Source organism: Hydra viridissima, unplaced genomic scaffold (assembly GCF_058129835.1).
Source record: "Hydra viridissima isolate aposymbiotic clone 2 unplaced genomic scaffold, HvirCarnegie_v1 scaffold_2, whole genome shotgun sequence".
Lineage (NCBI taxonomy): Eukaryota > Metazoa > Cnidaria > Hydrozoa > Anthoathecata > Hydridae > Hydra > Hydra viridissima.
The window spans coordinates 4,416,091-4,435,724 of NW_028324301.1; the positions used below are offsets into that span (position 1 = coordinate 4,416,091).

A 19,634-nucleotide genomic window follows, 5' to 3' on the forward strand; every position below is an offset into this window, starting at 1 on the left:
AGAAAAGATATATATTTTAACTCTTTCATAATAAACATTTACAAACATGATTATGCATTGACTTAAAGAAAAAAACATTTGATATAAATTTCAATAGAAAAGTTTGTGTTGAAGACAAGCATTCATAAAATATGTAACATAATTCTGTTGTTCAGAGTCTTGCAACAATCCACTTGGAGTTTCTAATGGTGAAGTAGATGATATTCATATATCAGCCTCATCTTCATTAGATTCAACACACTTGCCATATTATGGGAGATTGATACGAGAATCCATTGACCAATCAGATGTAAAAGGTTGTTGGTGTGCACATGATGTTAATTTAAGACAGTATATTCAAGCTGATTTAGGAGAAGTAAAAACAATCACTGGAATAGCAACACAAGGGTATATTGCACATGATAACTGGATAGCTAGTTATCGGCTAGGCTACAGTGAAAATGAAAATGCATTAGAGTGGTATCGAGAAAGTGACGATGAAAGAGTGAGTTTTTTCTTACATAGTTAGCTTCTGTGGTGGGAATAAATATTGCTGCTTTGGCTAAGGCCACTGCTGTAATTATAGTAGTAGTATATAATTTTCATCACTTTATAGTGATGTCTTTTTCAATTTAAGCAAATTTACATTTAAAACTATTTTTTTTAGCTTTTTCTAGGAAATGTTGACCGCACAAGTATTGTTAAACATTTTTTAAAACATCCTATACGAGCTCGCTTTGTACGAATTAACCCTCGAGCTTGGCATGGTATTCATATATGTATGAGATTTGAAGTGTTTGGCTGTCAAGATGGTAGGTCTTCCCTTTTTTTAACATGACACCTAAGTTTAAGTTGTCTTAAAATACAGGTAAATGGGCATAAAGACATAAATTTAAACTATAAGTGTTCTGGGTATCTTTCTTAGATCAGAATAGTATGTTTGAAGGCAAATTTCATTCTTCTGAGATGGATAATCAATATCTTCAAGGAGATGTCCATAAAGATGAGGATGTTAATGAAGAAACAGGTGATTATAAACATAACATTCCCCAGAAAAAGCCTACTAAAATGTATGGTAATGATGGAATAAGATTACCTCATACCCCTCAAAAGTCAAACAAAGTTCGAAAAGTTCCTGAAAGAAATGCTTTGCAGAGACGGTTAACTCCTGGATTGAATACTGCAAGAGAAATTCTTCATATAAGTTACCCAAAACCAAAATTCAATTTACATTTCTTTAAAAACATGAGCTTTTCTGAACCAATGCTGCCGATACATAAACTGCCATTAAAAACCTTTTCACATCTTAAACCATCCCACCCTGTGCACAAACCAGATAAAATAAACAGTTTGCCTGGGTTATTTAATAAACACATACAATCAAAAACTGAAAAAAATCTACATCAGCTGGGTGATGGTATGCAACAGTTTTCAAGTGTTAGTGAGATAAAAGAGCCATTTTTTGAGTTGGAGAGGCAAAAACTTATTGATGACATCAAAAAAAAAGAAAAACTTATTCAAAATTTTTTCAAAAATCATTTGGAGAACTGCAAGCGAAGTGGTGATTGCAAACCACCCAATGATTATTACAAAAATAATCCAGCTAGTATAAATATAGCAGCTATGTTTCCAAGAGCTACAAATTCACTTTTGCTTCCTCAGCATTTACCAATTCATCGCCCCCTTATTAATTCTGTAGAAGTTCTTTCTAATTTTCCAGAACTCAAAGCAAATGGAATTACAGAGGAAGTTCTTCAAAGTCTGGCAGAACATATACCTGACCTAGAAAAAAGAATATATGCACATTTTGCTATGAAAAACAATATGTTACTTAATAATGAAAATGAACTACTTCACCAGAATGATATGTGGCAACAAAATGATCTTGCTCAATCAAATCTTGCATTTATGAAAAATTATAAAGACTATTTAACCTACATGAATCAAGAAAACAGTCCAGAGTCAGAGATTTCTGCTGGTTTGCTACCAGATCAACATCGGGTTAATGAAGCATTAGTTTATCCAGAAATGTCTTTTAATAATCCTTGGAATACTGCTACTCCACAATCTTTTGTGGAGCAGGAGCAGCAAAGCTTATTAAATCAGCCACCTCAAAATGAACAGCAGTCATCACCTCAAGATGATCACTTTTTCCAAAACCCTCAACAGTATTTTTCAAATAATGTCAACCAAGAAGCATTGGCAAAGCCTCCTGATTTTGAAAATCCTTGTACACGTAGTGGTGAATGCAATCCAAACTACCCTAATGTAGGTCTCTCTGAGCAATATGCCTATAAAAATCCTTTAGTAACTTCTCATTCATCTAATGTATACCATGATACTACAAAGTATACTCCTGATGAATTACTTCCAGCAGCCCCAGATCCAAGATTTGTAGAATACTACAACAAATATATGGAAGGAAAGTCCATGGAAGATGATAATTCTCCTCTTCAACAACGTCCTCCACCAGTATTACAACCATCAAATTTTTTAGAACAATCACAGATGTTATCGTTTTCTCTTCCTCCTCCTTTGCCTCCCCCTCCGCCGCCGCCTCCTCCCCCTCTTCCACCTCCTCCCTCACCTCCTCTTCCGCCTCGACCACCATTGCAAATGTCACTTCCTCTATCATCTTCACCAGAAATGGGAATGCCTATAATTGAAAGTTCTGTTTTTCTTGAACAACTAACAACACCACAACCTATGGATGTTCAAGCTGCTTATAATTTAAACCCTTCTTCAGTTACTGATGATGCCTCAATTAATGATGATAGTGGAGACTGGACTCCTTATAGTGTATGTAGCACAACATGTGGAAGGGGAGAAAAGAAGCGATTTAGACGCTGTTCTGTTGCAGAATGTCCCTCTGGAAGTGTTGAAGTGGAATCTGCACCCTGTGCACTAGATGAGTGTCCTGGTATATAATTTTTCTTTTTTTTATTAAGTATTATATATAAGCCCAATTATTTATAGGATATATGAGTATTTATGCATAAGGATGTATATATTTATAAGTACACATCATTATTTTTATTGCGTTTATTTTTAAATATTTTATCATAACAAGTGTTAGTGTTACCGCACATTCCTATTTTATGTATTCGTATATTTAAAGTTCTTCTAATCTATTAGAAGTGAATCCTTACAGCTGGTCATCTTACACACCATGTAGCACAACTTGTGGGACCGGTACAAGTGTTCGCTACCGACTTTGTAATACAAGAAACTGTCCTGAAGACGGATACGAAACTGAGCTAATAAGTTGCTACAAGCCAAGTTGTCCAGGTAAATTTTTGCTGCAGAGTTTAAAAAGTTTTGCGTAAGTTAACTTAATCAGCTTACTTATTTACAAATAGGGTCTTGCAATAAATTTAGCATATTAAAATATATCCATTTGCAAATATCTGGTTTACCAAAGATTTTAAATATAAAGATTTTCATGCAAAAAAAAACCTTCAATTGTTTTGAACAATGAAAATCGCTTAGCGTAAATTTTTATTTCTTTTTTCTTTCATTATCTAGTTTGTTTTCTTTCATTATCTAGTTTGTTTTCATTATCTAGTTTGTTTTCTTTCATTATCTAGTTTGTTTTCATTATCTAGTTTGTTTACTTGACTTTGAAGTTATAATGAATAGTATGGTAATCGATCAGTCAGGGCATGGGAACAGTGGCTATTTGGATAAGAACTCCTTAATTCGCGAGCATCCTCAAATTTGCGGGCATTACGCAGACCTTTCAAGGAACGGCCAAATACTTATTTCAGCTCAAACTTTTCTTTCTAAGCCTAGAAATGGAATATCTATAGCTTGTTGGGTTAATATTCAAACGGACAATATGAATGGAAAACATTCAATCTTCAGTACTGTTCGAGAAGTGAGCCAACACAATTTTTTAGGTAATTAGTTAACTTGTTGCGTTACAAAACGTCCGTGAGTTATTATCACATCTCAAGTTGTCAAAGCCTTTAAACTTTTTTAGGCGGTTACCATTTTGAGCTAGATGGAGGTGGCGTACGATGGTTCCATCGTGATGAATATGGTACAATAGTATTTAGTATTCTAACTGATCAAGTAACTTTACCACGTGTCTGGATGCATATCTGCGTTACATACGATGCGTATAAAGGGCTAGCTAAGGTTCGATTTTGTTTTGAATGTAGTGATTTCAATAAACCTTTTACGTTGTTTTTTTGTTTGTTTTTTTTTATTTTGACAGTGAAATATCGTTTTACTGTTTTTTTTTCCCTAATAATACTTTTTTTTTTCTTCCCCTAATAATACTTTTAGATATTTGTGGATGGAAAAGAGCGAGGTAGCAAGGAAGGAAGAGGATTGCTGTCTTCTGATTGGGGTTACAAGGCGAGTATCGGAAACTACGACTTTGATAGACGACAGCTTATTGGCTGGGTTGATGAGTTTATAATATACGACTACGCGCTCGACGAAGAGCAAGCTTTTAATTTGTTAGGAAAAATGCGGTGTCCTACTAGTAACGCGACAACAGTGGAAATCGATGCTTTTAAATTTGAAAACATTCACAACAAAAGAGGTCTCGTAGAAAGCGACGGAAATACCGGCATACTTTCGAAAGTGAAATCGTTAAGTAAAAAAAAAGATTTTGAAAATAAAAATCAAACTTTAACAAAACTGAGTAATCGAGTTAAATCGATTTCCACTAAAGAGACTGCACATTCTGCACTTATTGGGAAAATAAGCGATTTAGAAACTGTTAGAAATATTAAAACTAAAAGAAGTATCAGTAAATCTTCCAGCAAAGATCCGCATAGGTAAAATTAGCTTCATCGACACGACGCTGTTAACTGAGCGAATAGAAAGGTATGCTGGTCGTAAAAAAAACCTTTTCGGGCGTTCCTATGCGTTGAGAAAAGGTGTAGGCGTTGACCTAGGAGCGGTGCAACTTGAGCGCACTTAAGTTATGACTATGAAAAAGAGTATTAAATTGACAATTGATGTTTTCTTAGAAGTGTATATATTTCGATTTTTTTCTATTGTAATTAAAACCAGTTGTTTGTCATGGTCAAACGTGTTACACATCACAACGCGAGATTCATTATTTTTAGAGCTTTTTGTTGTAATTACGAGTTTATTGCTCTATACACAAGCTCGAAACTTTCATAAGACTTCAGCGACTTCACTGTGAATATCTAAAAAGTTATATAAAAAGCATAAATTTAACCATGTAATTTTTTTTTTTTTTTACGGAATACAATCTCTTTCACTCGCCTTTATTATCAAACTGCACTTGATATAATACAAACATTCGCTCAAACAATTTCACGTTTTTATCCCTAAAGTTGAAGAAAACATGGAGCTTTGATACGACGTCCTCAAAAATGGTTTTTGTATTTTTTAAATTTTGAAGCGATATTAAAATTTTACTTTTTTGTATTTTCGTTTACATAATGTTTTATATTTGTTTTGAGATACAACCGTCAGTGAAATTCATGTCAAAACACACATGTTTCCCCCTCCCCCCTCCCCCTTTTGTCTTTTTTCCAGATTGAATACTACCCTGGGTAGTGTTTAATCTAGAAAGAATATAGAAGTAACATGTTGATTGCGTTATAAAAATATTGTAGCTCATAATTAAGTTATTCCAATGGTGATGATTAATGTTTCCTGAAGATATTCGCGTTTGTGAAGACAAAACTCACTGCAGCACATGTTTAGAAATCTGTTTTTATTTTTTGTTAAATTTTAAATTCTTTTGTCTTCCAGCAATCTGGAAATTCTATTAAGTTTCTTTTTCTTTTTATCTTTTTACTTTCTTCCTTTCACATAGCAAATCAAATTTTTAATTTTTTTTCTATTTCATGTTTTTAAACCAATTGAAAATTTTGCAATCTAAAAAAATAACAGTTAAAGTAACATGCTTCTAAAGTTTTAATTTGTGATTTCTGTTTACGCAATAACGTAATTAAAATTTCATGAGATAAGTTAAAACGGAATTTGCTTTTCGTTCTATGCACAAAAGATCTGTTATAATCATAAACACCGGAAAACTTCCATCTCTTGCTAAAACAAGTTCAGAAATACAACAATGAAAAATATTTGATCAATTATCGATCGATAAACATTAAGGCGAAAAGCCATTTGGTAAAACTGTTCCATAAAAATTGCGAAATTTCAATAACTGGTTTACTTAAAAATTTTTGATTAAGAATTTCACGCCTTTTTCAATCCTTTGTTCATGTTTTTTCTGAGTAACCGAGGTTACTTTGACCACATACCGTTTTGGAAACACTCTGAAATGCGGTGTAAAGTTTTGGAAGACTAAGACACAATAAATAAGTAAATCCAAAACCATTTGTAGTAATCAAAATAATAAACGGTTGAAAACGTTCCGATACTTGATTTATAGTGATGCCATACGCGCTTATTATCACCGTAAGTGTTACTCCAAAAAAAAACAAATTCCTTAATTCACCGAAGTTATATTTTGAGTTGCGTTCAGGCAATGTTTGAATCGCTGCAACTAAAAGCGAAAGAGCTGGAAATAATCTAGCTAATAAACGAGCAGCAGAGTTGGTGTATGTACACCTCACAAAGAGTTCGTTTTTGATATTTACTTTAAAAACAAACGTTTCTCTCTCGTTCAACCACACGGCTAATAAAGTTGTCTCGATAAGAACTAGAAGTATGAAAAATACCACGAGAAGAGTTTTCTCGTTTTCTAAACAACTAAACGACTTGGAAAGAAAATGTCCTACTGCTCTATTTTTGACAAACAAAATCCCAGCATAGAATATCATTAGCAAGTTGAAGCATGCATCTTGGGCTAAACAAATTTTCCGCGAAGGTTGTGATAGTTCTAAGAAGGCGTAGCAGAATGTTAAGAATGGTAAAAGATCAGAAAGTGTTGTATATAGTATAGAATTTCGCATAAAAATAACCGACTTCTTTCTTAAAACTAAAAATAATAAATAAGAAGTTATAGCAAGAAATCCTCCTAAACAACTTAAAGTAATGCAGGCAATCCCAACAGGAGAGGAATATGAAACGTAAGACACCGGTGTTAGAATGCAATTTATACTATCTTTTGTGTGGTAATTTTCAGGACATTGGAAACAATTATCCGCATTTAAAGTACTGCTTACTTTACCGGGAGGGCAATTTTCGCAAGCCCAACAACAAGATTGTCTTCCTACAACTTTCTCACCAGGTTTGCAATCTATTCTACAAGATGAAACAGGTAGTTTGTGATTTACCCATGATGGCCATTTTATTGCGTTTGAACTAATATTTAGCTTACTTTTAGTGTTCCAAGTCCCAACACGGACATACTTTGCTTTTCCTCCACTGAAATTAATCTGATCAATAGAATACTGTGAGAATTTTGGGTTGTGGTTAAAATCAAACTCAACGAATTCACCTATTACTGACGGAATTCGAACCGTTTTTAAAGATTTTGCTACTTCTTGCGGTTGTACATCAAGTCGGCAAAAAGTTTCATTACAAGCCGCTACATGTAGAGCATAAGCAAGGACATTCACTGCGTCAATCAAATAATTCACTTGGTTCAAACTTTGGCTATTTAAATATGCAACCATGTCATCAGCAGACACTTTACACTCTTCGTGTTTATCAACTGATACACCCATCAAATGTTTTCCATCAACAGATTTATTGTGCACTGAACAATTAAAAAGATTTTTTATAAACTCGTTTAACCAAAAGTCGCACAAGTAGTCATTATTCACTGCATCAGCTAAATATCCCTTAAACTCCGGTATTTCATCACCATAATGAAGTGAAACCGTCAATAATGATTCTAATTGGCTAATTGGAGCACTACTACCAAGTATATCAGGATTCCATGCTTCACTTGTAAGCCAGATACGCGATAGATTCATTTCATATGCTTCCTGTAAAATGTATTCGCCTAATCCCTTCGGGTAATTAAACATAATAACCACTTTGGCACTTTCACTATTCTTCAACTTGTTGATAATATTTTTCACGTTGGTTTTCATTTGAGAATTTTGTGTAAACGGAACATATATATCTTCAACCAAGCATAAACGTTCTTGGACCAGTCGTGCTTTCAAGATTGATAATGCTACCTTCCCGTAATCATCATCAGAGCCTATTGCAAATACATAGCTCCATTTAAATTCTTTTAGAATTTCTACCATCACATCAATTTGAATAGCATCTGACTGAATTGTGCGAAAAAACGATTTTAAGTTTGAGCTGGTGCTGTTTAGTAAAGGGGATGACGCCCCATCACTAATCTGTGGAATATCATGAAGACTTAACAAATTTGCTAACTTGATTGTGGAAAACGAGTAATATTCTCCAATTACTCCGAAAATCTTATTTTTCTCATTACCACACGTATTTCTACTGTTGTTAACGCTACATTGATGTCGACGATGACTATTAACAAGCTCAATTCCGTGACTCATAGTTACGGGTAAACTCATGCAAGCATCATTAAAAATATAACCGAGTTTTATGTTGGGTAAAATATCACTTCTTTTGTTAATCGTATGAATGACATATTTGACGGCAAGAACTCTAAGTAATCCTTCAAAAGAAACTTGTCTACAATCGTCTGAATTAGTGATTGTAAAAATATTCTGAATATTATAGTCACCATCGATTTGAGATTTGATAAGAAGTTGATTATTTTTCATAGAGGTTGAAGATTTTTCTGTGCAAATGGACGAGTTATATATGCCCACCACTCCATTTATAAAAATGAAAGTCAAAGAAAACAATTTCATAGTTTATGAAAAAGAAAAAAAGTAAAGACTCATTGCAAGCACATTTAACATTTAAAAACCAAATATCTCCAAATAAACAAAGTAATTCAAATCAATTGAGAACATCTTCAGCAAAAAGTGTATTGTACACAATAAAAATAGAACAATTGCGATTGAGCAAACAAAATTCAAAACAACCTTAGCAAATAAAAGAAAACTACCAACGTTGCGCTTTTCGTAACGAGAGCTCTCTTCATTGCAGAGATACATTTAACAAAGCTGCGTGGGTTTCATGTTAAAAAAGCCAAAGTTTCTAATTACGTTGATTAGAATAGGGTTGAAACATGCGAAAATATCTCCGCACTAACTTAAGCGTCGTTTTTTTATAATTTTTTTACAGATGTTGCAGACCGTTTCGGAACGTCCGAGAGGACAGCTTACGACTATTTGATTCAGGAAGTTAAGTTGGATTTAATGAAAACCTAGAAGTATCTGAATGTCATAGCTTTAAGGACCAAATCAAACGCGATCAGGTCAGATCGCGCTTGATTCAACTTTTCAAGTCAAATTTTTTACGGTTGATTCAGTATTGAACTGCTGGAGAGCTATCAAAACTAAAGAGCCTAATCACAGACACTGCAAATGTCAAAAGATTTGAAAGAAGTAAGAAATCGTTAAATATACTGAAACAAAGTCAGGACCTACGAAATCAGGACTTGTTCTCAAATGACGTTTTTACGGTTGATTCAGTATTAAACTGCTAGAGAGCTATTAAAACTAAAGTTTAAAACAAACATCCAACTTTATTTAATTCACTGATCTCTATAATAACTGAATAGTGCAACTCCGAGCAAAACTTCAATTTTTTTGACGCCAAAATCGCCATATTGGAAAGCCCCAAAAATTTAAAACCCGTAAGCTTTAAGTTCTGTTTTTTGGCTTATCGCTTTAAATACACATATCAGATTTCAGCGTTCTGGGGCTTTCCAATATGGCGATTTTGGCGTCAATTTTGATATTAGAGATGCTCTATCCAGTTATTATAGAGATCAGTGATTTAACTAAAATAAACCACCAGTTTTCACCAGCTCTTGAGTTAAAATCAACACAGATGTTTACTCAGACATATTGGAGAAGTATAAAAAGCTATGGATTCAGCTCAACCTACCCATTTGGTGCCAAGGTTTTTTTCTAACAGGATGGAGTATCACCTCAAAAAGACAAAGAGTCTAAGAGTAGCTGAGCAATAAACTGACTGGTTTCTATTAGGCTGCATTTTTCCCCCTATTTAAATTCAATGTGATTTGATGTGGTTGATGGAAATGGGAAGCATATTGAATAATATATTCGAAAATCTAAGAAAGAAAGAAATGGCTCTTGTTAATAATTAACTAACCTTTTCTTTTTCTTTTTTTTTTTTTTTTTCTTTTTTTTATCAGGTTTTGTGCTGATTTTGCGATTGGAAGTTGTATATTAAAGATAAAAGTTTAAAAAACATTTGATTATATCAACTTAAATTTTTGTGCTTTGTGCACTTACTAAATTGGCGTCTGTTGAATCCAAAGCCCGCAGGTGACAATTGTCAGGTGTGCTTGTTAAACACTGTTGGCTCTCAAACAAAAAAGCTCTGTGAAATTATCAGAGAGAAAAAAATTTAGCTGTATGAAAATAGGTCTTAAAGCGCTTGTTATTTCGTTATATGCATTTACAGGTTTTAAAACTTTTAAAGAGGGGGCCAATAAAAAAAAGAGCAAATTTTTAATGAAATAATCACAAACTTCAACAAAAAAATCTTAAAAAAACGTTTATTAACTAAAACCTGTTTTTTTCTCACGACGGTTGTTTTTAGGTATGAATTATAAATATGATGTAAACAATCATTTTGTTTCCTTAAATAGAATGGCGAGTAAAGCGATGCCAAGAGACAAAATAGGGTAATTCTTAACATTTCTTAAAAAAAGAAAGTAAGCAAAGAAAAAAAAAAGGAGGGGGAAGGGAATTACTAGAAATTGAAAAATATTACGAAAAATCTTGTTTTTCAAATCAGAAAAAAGTCTTGCTTAGGTGATTAGCATTTTTTAAAGTCTCAAATTTTTAACTGATTTCTCAGAAAGACCTGGTTTTTATGCTCTTTTGGATTTCATTATCAATTCCTTATGAGGTAAATCTAGAATATTTTTTTTTGTTAAAATGTGCATTATAAATGATTTTTATATAAATATTTCATCATTATGTTCAAAAATCAGAAATTGTGAAGCAGTAAAAAAATCAATCTGTGGATATAGCGTTTGAAATTCACATGTGTAGCATAAAATGATAAACCATTTTACACTATTTGCATTTGTATGTTACATGTAAATAGAGATTTCTCATTAAAGCAATTCGATATATTTGCTTTAAAACAACCGAAAAATGTAGTATCTGTAGTCTTGGGATTTTGGTGAAAAAAACAGGCCTGGTGTAAAATTAAAGCTTTAGTTGCTTGTTTAACACAACACTCTACAAATTATCTATGGCGTGGTTAATGTCATACTTTTAAGAGTAAAATGAAATAATCTCCCTCGATTCCATGGAACAAATGAAATAATCTCTCTCGATTCCATGGAGCAGTGTAATTTCTTCTTTTATAGTTTCTGGAATGTTTACATCCAAACCAACAATCATTACTTTAATATGGTCAACTTTCTATATAAAAGAAATGCATATATCTTCAGCCATGTCTTTGATGATTTCTTCTCTTAATGTCATCACAATTCTCTCTCAAAACAACTTCACGTCTTATCAATTTCCTTTTCTCAAACACCTCTGACCTTAATTAAACTTTTCCCAAAAACAAAGTAAGCTGTGTAGCAAATTTCTGTCTAATCTTGGGTGCCACACTAAATATTTTTTAAACTAATTTTACACTAATTTACTATTTTTATGTATAAAATTTATAACTGTATATGGAAAATCTCTATTTCTTTATTAATTTTAAAATACAGCATCTGAAAGAAAAACGAGCATCTGATCATGAAATTTTCAAGCCTGTTTCAAATCCACCAGAAGCATAACACGACTGCAACAAATCGTTTTATTTTTCCTCGAATTACTTTCCCCAATATGAATTGATAAAAATTTCAACACTATTACTTTTGTTTGAAGAATCGAGTCACAATAAGATATTGAACTCTTTTTATTAAAAAAGTTCTTTTTAAATAAATCTCGCATCAGGGTGTCATACTAAAGCTTACAACTATATTTTAAGAAAAATCGAACAAGATAAAATAAATCAATAAAAAAAACTGGGATAAATCAATATTGATGGGACAATAACAAACTTCCATATTAACATTGAAAGTATTCTCCGCTTGCTTTATTACTAGCTATACATCTCTTTTGCATTGATTTGACAAAATTGTTGCAACTTTCGTTAGAAACTCTTCTCCAAATGGTATCTAGTTTTTGTTTTAGGCAATTTTGGAACTTAATCGGACATCGATTATTTCTTTATACATTCAAGCTCAAAAATTTGATTGGATTAAAATCTGGTAATCCAGCTAGCCAAGGGATTCAGTTTCTTTCCATTTCTTCCGCCCAAGGTTTGGTTGTGCGAGCTGAGTGAGCAGGAGCCATATCTTGCTGATGGTACCACCATTTGTTTCGATCATTCAACATATCTGCTGATGGAATTTTTCAGTTTTCTAACGTCTCTATTTAGGTTGGTTCAATGAAAATTAATGCTGCCCCAATTATCAATACGACAAAAGAATTACTAAATATTTCAGATTCAAATTATATGAGGAGAACTTTTCTTTTTCTATTTTTTACATCATTACTGAAAATTACTTGCTTCCGGTTTTCCAAAGACTTAGCTGTTCCCTCCATACTCAACCTTATTTTTGTCATCATCATCAGTTTTTTAACGGTTGCACAAACACCAATGTTTCTCATAAGTAAAATTTTTATAACTATGCTTGAGGAAAACCCTTTTTTCACTGTTTTCATTGAAGATATTTGTACTCCGCATATAACTTAACCCTGGGTTGACTCTTACTTGACAAAAGACTGTTTTCGTGCTCCATTCCAGATCCTTGATGGTATCGGATGCCACCTGTTTTATAAAAATATTTTCAGGTTATTTATGATATAAATCTTGGAAATTAACTATCGACTTGTTATTTAATGCCATTTTTATGTTTCGTTTACAGCTTTTCGACTAATTTATATTTTCTAATCTTCTTGAAATCTCATTAAATATCAAATGTGACTAAACTGGTCACCATTAGGAATTTTATACAATCTTTTATACAATCTTTTATAGGAAATGATCAAACTTACATTAATTAACAAAATAGTTACGAATTACAGTTGTTTTGAGAAGTAAATTAAACGGAAACCTATTCAAAAACTCTTTTTTTTTTACAATATTTTACCACTTGCTTTTTCTTTATATGCACTTAATAAAACTGTATTAGTTAAAAATGTAATGAACTCGTGAACTTGTTACTACATCATTTGTAAAGAAATATTTTCCCAGTCTTTCATAAAAAAAAATCTCAGTCAATTATGGTTTAACTGAGACTTTTTATGCATGACAGGAAATTTTTATTATGTTTTGAAAAAAAATAGCAAACAATCTTAATGCGTCGAATTTTTTTTAAAACCAATGTATGGGGAACACTAAGCTTACATTTTACTTGTTTTTTGATAAGGCACAACAACATTAATTAGACCTACATCCGCAATTTCATGTTTTGTATATTTACTTCCGATTATTCGAATGTCTATTTTTTTCATTCTTAAAACGCGGACGTTCAACTATTTGCGAAGGTTATTATCAATGTAGCTTCAATGTTGCTCCGTTGACTTCAACTTTCAAATAAAAGTTGAACTTTTTAGATTAATCGTTTAAATTTTAAATATTCGCTTTAGCTCTTTGTAAGAGAATTTCTGTTGTTAGCTGTTTATTTTGTTTTGGAATGTTTTTGTTTGCGAGAAGTAAATTTATTTTTTTGTTCCGATTTAGAAAATGTACATACTGTTATATGATGTTTTCCGTTATATTTAACATACTGATATTTCGGATTTGCAAACTCTAGCATCATGTTTGAGCTAAAATTGTTTTTGTTTTTTGAGACGTACCGATTGAAATGGAAGGTTTTTTGCGCTTATTAAAACCTGGTTGGTGCCATATAAAGTTCGACAGCTTGAGTATTGTTCACAGATTAGGCGTTAATCCTGAGTTTGAGCTGCGTCAAAAGGAAATGATTTTAAATATGTAAATTCGTCACTGATACTTTTTTTTTTTATCATGAGTTACTGCATTATAGTCCCAGAACTCTTTCCAATGAATTATGTCTTCGTAATGTTCGCTAATTTCAAGATTTGAAAATTTTATTTTATTTTTTTGGGGGGTGGGGTGTAGAGTGTGGTGGGTGTGTGGAGAAAAATGGATAAATGCGAGAAATCGACCACCTTCTATAAAATCGAAACTCTTATACCAAAATGTTTTAAAGCTTTTTAAATGCATACATTACTTTCTTATTTGTCTTGCAGAACTTCTGGTTTTCATTTTCAGTAATCGTAAAGCTACACACACGCAAAATTTAAGCTAATTATATACAATAAAATATAAATTTTGAAATAGTTTCCGAAATTTTTACATGTTTAACTTGCTATTTTAATCTTTTTATAAATATTTGACGATCTCTCCCCACATGCTCCTTTTCTCACTTGGCTAAAAACATTCTGTGTAGTCTTCAGAAAATTACCTTTGTAAAAAAAAAGTATCACGTATGTTCAAGTGCTAATTACATTTTTAAATTCATAGCCAGACCAACTGTCCAGTTATTTCAGTCGGTTGCAATTTAGAGAACCATGTTTTTACTAATTAAACGGCCATTTTGTATTTACATAGGTTTAAAAGGACGAAAAATGTCTTTTTATAAATTTAAATTTGCTATGATTGATAACAACACAACAAATAATAAACGATATTACTGAAATGATTCTAGTATTATTGTTTATTATAATTAGTATCTTTGTTTATAATTTGTGTTTTTTTATTTATAATTAGGATTTTTCTTTATTATAATTAGTATTATTATTTATTATATATGAAAAATTAAATGTATTAAATATTGGCACCCCTTAATGTATGGCACTCTTGGCATTTCCCAAATAACATCGGTTTTTACGGCTCTAAGTGTATTTCAGATAAAATTATTTCAGATAAAATTATTTCAGATAAAATTATTTCAGATAAAATTATTTCAGATAAAATTATTTCAGATAAAATTATTTCAGATAAAATTATTTCAGATAAAATTATTTCAGATAAAATTATTTCAGATAAAATTATTTCAGATAAAATTATTTCAGATAAAATTATTTCAGATAAAATTATTTTGAAAAACTTAGAATTTATTTCTTTTGTCATTACAATCGCAGCCTCCTGGCAAAAATGAAAATCCCAGGAATTTCATGTTTTATAATTTTGAGTATGTAAGTTATTGTTATACTAATACTTATTGACTTGATTTTTCAATTGCTTATTTGATTTTAATTTTATTTCTCGATACAAATTCCATTAGCGCTTAAATTTTAACTTTTTAAGTTGTTTGTGCTTATTTGAAAAGACGTAAAATTACATTCTAACATTTCGATTACCGATTATTAAGAATACGATTTTTTTACTGAATACTCTAAAATCTAAATGACTTTGAAAAGCAACTTATAACTTTAACATTTTCAGTTTCAACTTCTACAGTTGAAAGGTTTTTAAGTACATTAAATCTGGCAAAAAATTGTTTTAGATCTACAAAGGCAAATGATAAACTTTCTGGGTTTTACATGAGTTTTCATAGAGAGAGAAGAATTGGAAAAGAGAAGAAGTTTTAACTAATAGTAAAGTAAGCAACAAGTTTGAATAACAGTTTCCGTTTTTAAATTGACGTCATAAACGTCTTCCATTATAAATGATAATGATTTCAATCATAGTTAAAATATTTTTCAATAAATTTTTAAATACCACCTCCCCCCCCCCCCCTACACACACACAATTTTCTTGAAAAAAAATTGGCTGATAATAAAAATCATAACAGTGCACAACTTTTTATACAACCTGAAACCAATAGCAAGCTTTCTTTTTTACCACGTGTTTATGATTGATATATGCTATAGCTACAAACCAACAAGGTCTTGAAATTAGAGTTCTTTTGTTGCTTAAAACTTTTATTGAATTTTTCGCTGTTATCACAGACATGCAAAAGAAATTTTGTAACGGCTATGGTTTTTTTTTTTTATTGCTCAAATAATATTTTTTTAAAACCACGAAAAAACATTTGCTTTTTCGTTTTTCGTATTGTTATTTTGAGATCTCGATCGTTGGGAACGGAGTTTTTATTCCATTATTTATAAGTATCTTTAAAATGCTAGCACTTTCTCCAATCTTAATGTAATACAAAAGTAGTATTATTTAATATTTTTAATATTTATATCATTATTCATTTTGTTATTTATTAATAACAAAGTTTAAATGTATGCTCGTGGTTTTAGTTTGCAAAATTAGGTTAAATAACAAACTGATCTCGGTTTAACTTAGTTAATTCGGTTGCTTTGTACATAGAAAATTTACACATAAAAAAGTATCAAACGCACGAAAAGAATGACACGGTAACAGGAACTTCTACCACGGTATTAAAACGTTTTTTTCCACTCTTTTTTTCATTACTTGTACCGCGGACATAAACGAATCGCTATAAATTTGTTAAATTAGACGTTTTTTTTTTTTATATATATATATATCCTGCAGAATAATTTGCTATAACTATTACGTTTTAGATGTTTCTTGTTATAATGATATAGGTGATGATATAGTGAAAGCTATGACAAAAAGAATATTTTATGCTCTTTCAGGTAGTTAACAAACAAAATTTTTGAATGAAGAAAATTTTAATCTACTTTGAAGATTTCTTCGCCATTCCTCACATATTCGATTCCGTTTCCATCTTTTTGACGCGATAAAAGGTAAATTGTATAAATTTATTTTATGTGTAGAAACATAAGTTTTACACTAAATAATTAATGTGGGTTAATTTTAAGTCTAGAAATTAATCGTGCAAAGATTCCATTCGTTCTTTTTTTCACGAATGTCAATTATTCTTTAACGACATTAGCTAAGTTAATCGAAGCGTTTATAATCCTTAATGTAATTAAAAAACAAACAAAGGAAAAGAAAAATCTGTAATCGAGCTTTGTTATGCGCTAATGATGCTTCGGCTGACGAGAAAGATTTTTCTATTTTATGAGAGTTTTTTCAAACTTAAATTAAATAAAATCTTTGCGCTCAAAAGGTTACACAAAAGTCCAATGATATATTCTTATGTATAGGAAAAAACGATGAAAAATATTCTTTACTTATTCCGCGTAGAGTGGGCTGAACTACACCATATAAACAGCTGAGAATTTTTTAAAACTCATTTTGATTGAGTTAAAACGTCAGAGACATAAAAAGAATTTTCTAAGGATTAAACGCGTCGAATGATTAGTTGACTTTAAATGACGATGCCGAAGTTGGATTTCTTAAGATTTATTATGCTTTAAAAAACTTTCTAGTAAGTTATCACATAAAATGATTACTATTTTTCTGATGATACATTCAGAAATGGTGGAGAATAAAGTGGACTTCTTTAGATGGTTTGCGATAATCAGAGCTCATTTTCGGCTTTTTTATATTGATAGTTTTTAAGTAATTTAAATACGGGAGGTTTTACTGATAATTGTTTTTAAAAGTTCTAGTAGAAAGTTTACAGTATTTAAATGTATTCGTTTTTTTTGTGCAAAACTTAGAGTCCTAAAATAATTATAATTATTATAATAATAAAAAACAACAAAGAGCAATGTAATCTTTTGCACTCTCGTTTCAACACCTGCGGTGAGTAGTTTTTCTTCCTCCTTCACTTCAGCGTGGAGGATTTTTTTGTTGTGCTTAAAATATTTTTTTTTTGTTTAAAAGTATAACAGAAAGCATTTTGCTTAAATTTCTGAGTCAAAAATAAGCCTGGCAACTTGAAATGTTCCGAACACTTACATCTTCAATAGTTTAAACGACGTGCTGAAAATTATCATTTCAGACAAGTGTCTGGAAAAAGTGGCGGTGTATTGGAATGTATAAATGTAGTATGCGTAGGCAAATAACATGTGTGTTTAAGAGAAATAGAACTATATATACACAAAAAATATATATAAATAAAATATGCATAAATAATTATGCATCCTGTACAGAAAATGCAGCTTCTTCCATTCAAAATTATTTCTCTTTTTTTAGACAAGTCTTTGTTAAAAAATGAGTTCAAAGACGAGATTTGCGAATTTAGCTAAAGCATCCAATAAACATTTTGTTGCTGAAATTTCAAAAAATGAAAACAAACCCTTAATAGAAGAAAAACACGATGCGACTGATAATTTTCCCGAAAAAATGGACGGTGGTTTTTTTTCCGAAGAAAAAAAAAACGAAACTAAGAAAGTGAGCAAGAGATGGTCGATGCTAAAAGATCATGCAAGTTACTTTCAAATTATAAACGAAGAGGCTAATTCAGACGAAGTTCTCATTTTTCCAGAAATTGAATCTAAAGTTAATATCCAAGAGTCACCAAAGAGAAGGTTTTCGTCTGAGAATTATCAATGCAAAAAAACAGCAAAAACACCAGGTTTGACGGGAAGTACAAAATGGGCAGCTTTAAAAAATAAAAATGCGGAACAGCTTATGTTAGGATCAGAGAATACAAAACAACCTGTGTTAGGATCTACTTACAGTCTGGACTCAACTCTTAACAAAAATTACGATAATAAAGTGTTGGATAAAGATATTTCCGTGGGAAGAAATAAATGGGGTGCGTTAAAAGAACGTACTAGTCTGATTGTGAAACCAACGGAAGAATTGAATACCGATAAATTGACATTAGAAGAAAATCCACCTGCACCAGTCCCTAAACTCTTAAAGGTTGTTAATGCAGCTACCGCTACTAAATCAGCTACCTCCAAGTTTAGAGAAGCCTCTCAAATGCGAATAAACTTAAAAGAAAGAATGCGAAAAATTGTTCAAGAAAGGTTAACCGTTAAACAAATATTTAAGCGATACGTTGAAAGCTCCACTCTGCATGGTTTTTGTTATGTTTGTACAGATACCTTTTTAGTAAGGAGATTAATATGGGCTCTTTTAATGATACTTGGTGCGATATATTTTGTTGTTAAACTCAGATATGGAATTGAGGAATACTTAGATTATCCTTTTAGTACTTTATCAACAGTTGACTACGTTCACGAACTCTTATTTCCAGCTATCAGTCTATGCGCCACTAACAGTTACTTAGCTTCGCAGGTTTATAGCACTCAGTTAAAGGTACTTTATGAAGAAGGAAGGCTTCCCTTGGATAAAAATCAGAGTAGTCCAAATTACAACATATCTGGCGAAGAGTTAGTAAAAGCGCTTCAAAACAGTTCACTTACTATACACTCCCTTTTAAAGTACTGCGATTGGATTCTACAAGATACTAACCATCCGTATACTCCTCCTAATGTGTGTGGTCCAGAAAACTTTACTTCTTATCTAAATTATAAAGGAGAGCAATGTTACACGCTCAACTCTGGAGCAAAAGGCCATGAACTTCTTAAAGTTGATGCTGTAGGATTAACGTATGGTTATGAGCTAATGTTTGATTTACAGATAAAAGATGTCATTAAAAGCCACCATTTTTCAGGAATGAGAGTAGTAATACATAATCAAGATTTTCCACCGCAGTTGGTTGACGGGTTTGTTATTCCTCCAGGTTTCAAAACATATGTTAAGCTGGGCACTGTACAGGTTAAACGGCTTGATATGTCTGTTATCTACTTTAGAATGCTTCAAATTTTTTATTAAGTTTTGTTAAAAATGTACGC

At 31.5% G+C, this 19,634-nt stretch overlaps 2 protein-coding genes across 2 annotated transcripts in view; one reads left to right on the plus strand and one right to left on the minus strand.

Annotated features, from left to right (window-relative positions):
* LOC145193838 (uncharacterized) overlaps positions 1-19,634 on the plus strand; it is a 30,572-nt gene that overhangs the window by 8,247 nt on the left and 2,691 nt on the right. The window contains exons 12-19 of the mRNA XM_090077970.1: positions 156-484; positions 647-791; positions 905-2,899; positions 3,115-3,267; positions 3,585-3,878; positions 3,962-4,119; positions 4,270-4,770; positions 18,037-19,557. Of these exons, the coding sequence (XP_089934096.1) occupies positions 156-484; positions 647-791; positions 905-2,899; positions 3,115-3,267; positions 3,585-3,878; positions 3,962-4,119; positions 4,270-4,770; positions 18,037-19,557 (5,096 nt within the window). The remainder of the gene's footprint in view (positions 1-155; positions 485-646; positions 792-904; positions 2,900-3,114; positions 3,268-3,584; positions 3,879-3,961; positions 4,120-4,269; positions 4,771-18,036; positions 19,558-19,634) is intronic.
* LOC145193859 (metabotropic glutamate receptor 3-like) lies at positions 5,681-9,606 on the minus strand. The gene has a single exon (XM_080071391.2). The coding sequence runs from the start codon at positions 8,730-8,732 to the stop codon at positions 6,192-6,194; it is 2,541 nt and encodes an 846-aa protein (XP_079927517.2). The 5' UTR covers positions 8,733-9,606; the 3' UTR covers positions 5,681-6,191.

Coding starts and splice junctions, on each gene's coding strand:
- LOC145193859 (XM_080071391.2), bottom strand. CDS start 8,732: ATGAAATTGTTTTCTTTGACTTTCATTTTTATAAATGGAGTGGTGGGC.